Below are 6,929 nucleotides of genomic sequence, written 5' to 3'. Positions count from 1 at the left end.
GCATTTTCTATGCCATTTGCTACCTTATTCGCTTGTGTAAGATCACCCTTCAGTTGCCTTCTTTCAAAGCTGGAAAACCCCAAGTTTCTCCATTCTTTCCTCATGATCCAGTTTTCTGATGTTAGGAATCAGTCTCATGGTTATTTTCAGGATTGTCTCCAGGGTTTTAATGTCTCCTTTGCATCACAGTGACCAGAACTTATGATAGATACAACAGGAAACCAATAACACTTTGAAACATAGAAAATCATTTCTTTTAAGTTGGTCATTTTAGTTCTTTCTCCTCTTTGCACTAAAATGTCAAGATTATCCTTAGGATCTGTTAATGTTAATCATATCAATAACAACACAGTTTCAGAAAGTACTTTAAAATTACTTTTAATTCATACACTGACACAGGTAAAAGATAAGCTTTCATTTATATAATTCCTTCCAATGTGCACAGCACATACACCACAATATTAAACATCAGCTGTATAAAACTACAGGCACATTCCGACAGATTTAACATTTAAATATCATATGACAACCATATCAAGTAATACTTTAAAAGCTCAATGCCTATACATCCCAAGGCATAATTAACAGGGACCTGCAAGGCAACTGGCCAGTCTAGTAAGTTGAACCAACTTTGTTCTCCCTGACCCACTGCTGTACCAAGTATCTGTTCAAAATGCTGTGCTAACCTTGACCCAATCCAAAATAGCAGCATGGAAATGGAGTATTAGTTGAGAGAAATGTGCAGGTTTTGCAACAGCATGGGTTCAGCTATCATTTTGCAAATTATAACAAACACAAATATATAGTACTAAGTGTGATGTGCATGGGAATATTGCCACAGTATTAATTATGTCTGAAAACAAAGATTGTATACCACATCTTCCTGTAAAAGTGGAATAAATTAACTATCAACATGAAAGTAACATAAACTAAACATTGAAATGAGAACACTCTCTGGCAAAAGGGTCTATACCCAACAAATTGAACTATTTTTTTCCTCAAAGATGCTTTTGGACCTTTTAAGCGCTTCCAGAACTTTCTGTTTTTATTTCAAATTTCCAGTGTATGCTTTAACTCCCTTCACTCTTATTCACTGCTGGTGAATGACTTATTACCTACAAGATTCCTATTCCCATTGCCTCAGTTATGATTTGAACCTCTTATTGGTTGTGCCAATGCAGAATGCCAACTTAATTTAATGCCAAATTAAGCAAACTGAAAATGTTGTGTGCCCCTAACAAGTAACAAGTATTTATGCCCCAGGATGATGACAATGATTCAAATTACACATAGAGTATTGGAAGGAATACAGAACACCGGTAATTCACTCACAAAACATTTGCACACTAACCCCACTGAGGATAAAGGAGAGGACCAGAAATGGATGTTTTAACATGCAGACCTCTTAAGTAGAAACAGAAGGGAAGAGTGAACCTAGATCTGGTAAGATTTTACTGATCTCACTGAACATTTTGGTTGTGAGTAGTATTCTTCCTCAAGGTCACCCCAGCTAAAACAGTTAGTACCCTTAAACGTTCTAGTAAAACAAATAGCAGCTTATCAAAAGGAATGTTGAAAACTGAACTAAATTTTGTTATCGTCGGATCCATTAAGTGTCAAACCCAGGAGTTAGGGTTTTAAAAAAATCTTAGCAGCAAACAGCAGAGCAGTAGACGTTTTTAACAAGGGCTTTAGAATCTCTGTATGCAGTTTATGGCAGCCCCCATCTGGAATACGTAACTAGGAACCCAACTTCACCACATGACTGGCCAGCATTTGTTTCTTTCAATTTTGCAAACTCTGAAAAGGGTTTGTCCACTCCTCCCCACTCCTTCCCGCAGCCCCCAGCCCCAAATGTATTGTTTCAATAAAATGTGCTGCTGTTTTCTTTTACTTGGAGGTGCTGAGGTTCGGTTTGAAAAATATATAAAGAAAATATAGGGTTACGCAATGACCATATAGTGCAGTCTAACAGCTGTCTGCAAATATTTTCACCATGATTATCCCTACTAAAAGTAAATCACTGGGTAAAGATAGCTCAAACGTGACAAGGCTCAACTAGGATGCAATAGACGCCCTACTGGCTACTTTTGGCTACATATGGTAGCATGTTGACTTAAGATCACCAACAATATTTCAGGGGCAAACTCGCAGTCCTGAATTACCATGCAGCTTTTGTGAGGAGACTGTTTTATTCAGGTTTCTTAAAATGAGGTAGATAATTTTTGAATTAAGGAATGGAAAACCATAAGAAAGCAGCAGCGTGTACATCTCCTCCACAATACTGCCTGAATTAAAATTTGCCCAAGATTCATAGCAGATATCTTGGTATCTTTCAGAGGATTAGTAGTATGGGTTGATCAAAAAATTATTTCGTGCCTGTGAAGTATATTGGCGATACATACTGGGCCTAAATCAGGTTATTCTTTGAGGCGCCATAAATAGGACTGAAAATGCTCCTTTAAAGCATATGGGTCACTTACAATGCTAAAGTGTTGAAGCTTGTAGGTAGGTTAAGGATAGCTCCTGACCTGAAGATCTGACAAAGATTGACTGCAGGAGAGTTCAAAGTTCAGCAGCAGCAGATCTAAAAACAGATTTGTGGGTTAGTACTTCAACACTGTACTTTCCGTACCAGAAGTAGACGGATTCCATTGAAATTACACAGCAACACCGCACAAAGGAGGTCAGATACCGAGCATTGTTACAAGCAGACATGTAAAATTTGACAGATTTACCAAACCTCATGGGTGAAGACTAAGACTCTGTACTTTGAGAAACAGTTCAATAAACGAACAAAACACGGACCTCCAGTACACCAGATTATTCAAAACAGTGCAAACCCATTGTCTAAAGGAATTCAGTTTCACGTTTTAAACATGTAATAGCAGCACACCTGTGACAAGTTTTTAAAGCACACACACACACACACACATACACATGATGCACCATATACCTTTCGTTGCACAACGCGGAACAACGGTCGCAGAAATATAAAATCAGCAAAACTATAAATAAACCTTCTGAACAAAATATACATACTTAAATATTTAGACACAATTAATTTAAATATACGATAGTCCTACTCATCTTGCATAAAGCTTTCCTGAAAGTGCACCGACCATGGTTCAGCCCCCCAACCCCACAATTAGCCTTCCCTCCTGAGATAATGTCTGAGACGACCACCTCTCAGATTCTCGGTAGAAAATGAGTCATTGTCATGATGGGAGACACTTTGTTTCCCTTCTTTGTTTTGCCATTCTTGCTTAACGCCATATACATGTTTGGGTATGCGTTGGACTCGTAGGCGTTGTAATTATTGGGTAGGAGTATTTCGTTGAATTTGCATTCATCACTGTAGTATGCCTGGAACGTAAGAAGATAGTTCTTAGTGGGGCTTTTGTGGCTGCTTATTCCACTATTGCAAAAACACGGATGTTCAATTCATTTATTCTACAAGTACATAAACTCGGAAGGTTGCAGAGGAACAACCCACACAAAGTGATGCCACACCGATTAAAGACTTGAGACTCTTGTTTTGCAATAAATGTCGAAATGGGTCCAGACTGTTGGTTTACCAAAACTTTCGCGCGTGTAGTTTTCTTACGAGTTTAAATGTCTCGGGTTAATGGTTACAATTTATTTCATGGATCCATTGAAAGTGGCCCGAAAAGTTGGTTGGTTTGAATTAAAAGCGACGGAGGGGTCATGTTAATTCCCCTTAATTAAATGAACCAATGAGATGTCATGGACAATCGCAGCCAGCCATCGGAAACTGCCCAATTCCCAGCAACCACCTGGGGAGTTGTTAGCCCATATCCCAATCCCTTGACAACTGACTCTCAGTTTTCTTCATCATATCTCTTTACCTTTGATCACTCTCGTAGTTTCTATGAAAGCACTGTTTACATGAAATTCATGGTCATTTCAAGAGCCGTGTCTCCAAAGTTTAACTGAGGTGTGCTGGTATTTCATATACAAAAAGATCAGGGAGATTGCTGTCGTTTGGGGTCCTTAGCACATTTAATAACATATTTAATTAGCGTTAGGTGCCTATCCGTCGAAACTGTGTAGGTACCTAGACGTGTTTGGGTGAAGAAAGTTAAAAGAGAAGCTCCCCGTAATGTATCAGCAGCATTGTTAACTTGTTGACTCAGAGGAGATGTCCTAACCAGAAGTGGGTGAAACACAACAAATTACCTCAATTGGGAAAACGCTATTGCTACAAAGTTGTTAAAAAAAAATATTCCGGTAACAAGTAAAGTGTGGTGCAAGATTCTGGAAGGAGGAGACTTGATTACAGTCACAATTCTCTAGGGGAACAAAGACATTATTCTATATGTATGGAGACTGTACAATATGGGTGGTCCACTTTGACTGCTCCTATTTTACATTGGGAAGGACAGTAGGTGCATGTGCTGGCTGGCAATGCAAAGAATGGAATGCACTTGAAAGACGGACTAGCTGATCCACGGCAGCAGCATCTATCTATATTTCACACTCCACGAGCAATAAAACATATACAGCACTTCAAGAATGCAGTTCTTGTCGAATGACAATCTAACACATAATAGACCTTCAAAGTGTCGTCTTAGGTATACACTCGCATGTCATCAGCAAGTGATATGAACTATCTAGCAGACTGACGCACAATAACTCGTTTGTACTTACAGATCCATAGAGTTTGCCTTTGCTATTCATGGCTACAAACAGCCCACTTCTGACACCGAGAAGGCTGACTACTCCCCTTTCCACGGGAGAAATTTCTAAAAGACCTGTGCAGAGAAAAGAAACATGTCAAAGTGCTTCCTGCCTTCATTGCCAAACACTCAACAAAACCACAATTCAGTTAGTTAGCGGGTGCGTTTGATCTTGTGACAACAATACTAGGCGATTAAAAAGCACACTGTAAACGCTGAAGGTTTTAATCAAGGCCCAGATGTCGAGGGAGTAAGAACACCTGATTTCTTGTCGACATCAGAAAATTATATATATATATATATATAATGTATATAACATTGCTTAGAGCGATTTCATTTAAGGAACGAGTTGCGTTGAGAGTTCAAGCAAGCGTATGATTAGTGTAGTGTCTTGCACAAGGAACACATTCCCTATTACATGAGAGGTGACAGTAATTTGTTGCGAAGTGTATTTTCTGCCGCTTTAAGAACGTTATATGCACAAGGATCCTCCCTGTTTGTATATTTCAAGATACCGGCGTGGTTAACGTTACTCCCCAGTGGCATCAACACTCACAAGCAGTCAGTCGCCTCAAAGCGAGAATTTAATAACCCAGAGAGCACAGGTTGAAATTTATTACCAAGGGGCACTTGTTGCGATCTGACCAGCTATTTGCTTGCTAGTTACCTCGACATGTTTGCATTAAAGTGGCAAATGATTCGTTCCTATCCTCTTCCCTTCACTACACCGCATCAAAAACTTTTAATACATTGATAGACTGTAAAAGACGAGCAGCAGTCTGAAACTTGTTCGCGAGTGACCGACATAGCATGGGCACATACTGGGTGCACCAGGGGAAAAAAAAATAATCTTTCCATAAATCCATCTAAAATAAAGCCCCGTGTAATATCTCTCCGAGAGGGTATAAATATAGCGTGATGCGGCAACTGCTAATGGTGAACGGGTTAGTACTTACTGTATCGGTTCTCGTTGTGTATTCCATTTATCCTTCCATCCGGTAGCACTTGAAGATGAAATCCGATGCCTACGTTACAGTAAAGCCGTCGCAGCCTTTTGATGCCCAGCAAATAGTCAGTCTCCCGGCTGATCTCCTTCCTCTCCCCCGGGATTCGAGGCATGGAGCGGGACAGGAGAGTCTCCCATCTGCGCTCCAGGGTGGCGTTGGGCTGGGCAGAGAGAGGGGCACATCGCACCAAACCAGAGACAAGTCCAAGGAGCAAGATTGGCAAGGAGGCCGATTGAATTGTTGTCTGGCAGAACATCCTGATCAACATGTGCGCACGTGGTTGGGAATCGATTGCACTAAAAATAATTCGACTCTAGCTCCACTTTCTCGCTTTATTTTGGGCGCGCATTAAAAAAAAAGCAGAAATGCTCAGCGGTTAGATGGGCTGCTCTTTACATCTGCAGGCTGCATTTGGAGCCTCCTATTCTGAAGATGCGGCTTAAGGAAGTTTATTTGAACTTGCAATCCGCGTCAAAGGATCAATCTTGGAGCCAAAGGAGAGTTCTCTGTGAAGTCGTCTTCCTCTGACAGTACAGCCATACCGACTTCCCCAGACCACGATATTTATATCCATCTGCATGCTTACCTATTACATCACCACCTACTGCACTTTACGCTCATTGAATCCAAGTTACCGAATTCGCATCATCGAGAGTCGCAAGCCAAATGTTTCAGGCTGAACAAACTTGTTTTGAAATTAACTTTGAAAACTTTACTGCATTTATTTATATATATATATATGCTTGTGAAGTTATATGTAAGAAGTGTATAAAAGCAATATATAGATATCTATATATAGATGTATATAAACCTATATATATATATGCAGAATATATATAAGCAGTATACAAACTATATATAAACCAATATCTATGCAATAAGCAGCATATATAGATATCCATATGAAAGCTGATATATATGCCGTATATAATGGCATATATATGTACATATATACACACACATATATAGTTAATGCACTTGACAATTGCCCCTAACCCGGCTAAAAGCTGAGCAGCATGGTATCTGTCAAAATTCACCACAGGCTTCATACACCATGTAAAACTTCGAAAAGTGTTCAAAGTAGTTTAACTCTTCTAATGTGTTTTTGCATTTTCTTTTACTTAAAAGTATCGCTTATTATTGTACGACAGCCACTTTTAAAATGCAAACCACACTGTAAAACGCAATAAAGAGTATAATACAGAACTTAGCAAAAGCATTC

At 39.4% G+C, this 6,929-nt stretch overlaps 1 protein-coding gene across 1 annotated transcript; it reads right to left on the bottom strand.

The window, feature by feature from the left end:
* Positions 1–363: 363 nt before the first annotated feature.
* fgf4 (fibroblast growth factor 4) lies at positions 364–5,963 on the bottom strand. Its single transcript, XM_078549616.1, has 3 exons — positions 5,657–5,963; positions 4,672–4,775; positions 364–3,366 (listed from the first exon to the last, which is right to left on the bottom strand). The coding sequence occupies exons 1-3, from the start codon at positions 5,961–5,963 to the stop codon at positions 3,190–3,192; spliced, it is 588 nt and encodes a 195-aa protein (XP_078405742.1). The 3' UTR covers positions 364–3,189.
* Between the last annotated feature and the right edge of the window lie 966 nt (positions 5,964–6,929).

This window comes from Cetorhinus maximus, chromosome 9 (genome assembly GCF_964194155.1).
Source record: "Cetorhinus maximus chromosome 9, sCetMax3.hap1.1, whole genome shotgun sequence".
NCBI lineage: Eukaryota > Metazoa > Chordata > Chondrichthyes > Lamniformes > Cetorhinidae > Cetorhinus > Cetorhinus maximus.
Note: the sequence above shows the minus strand (reverse complement) of the source record. Positions and strands in the feature narration are given on the sequence as shown.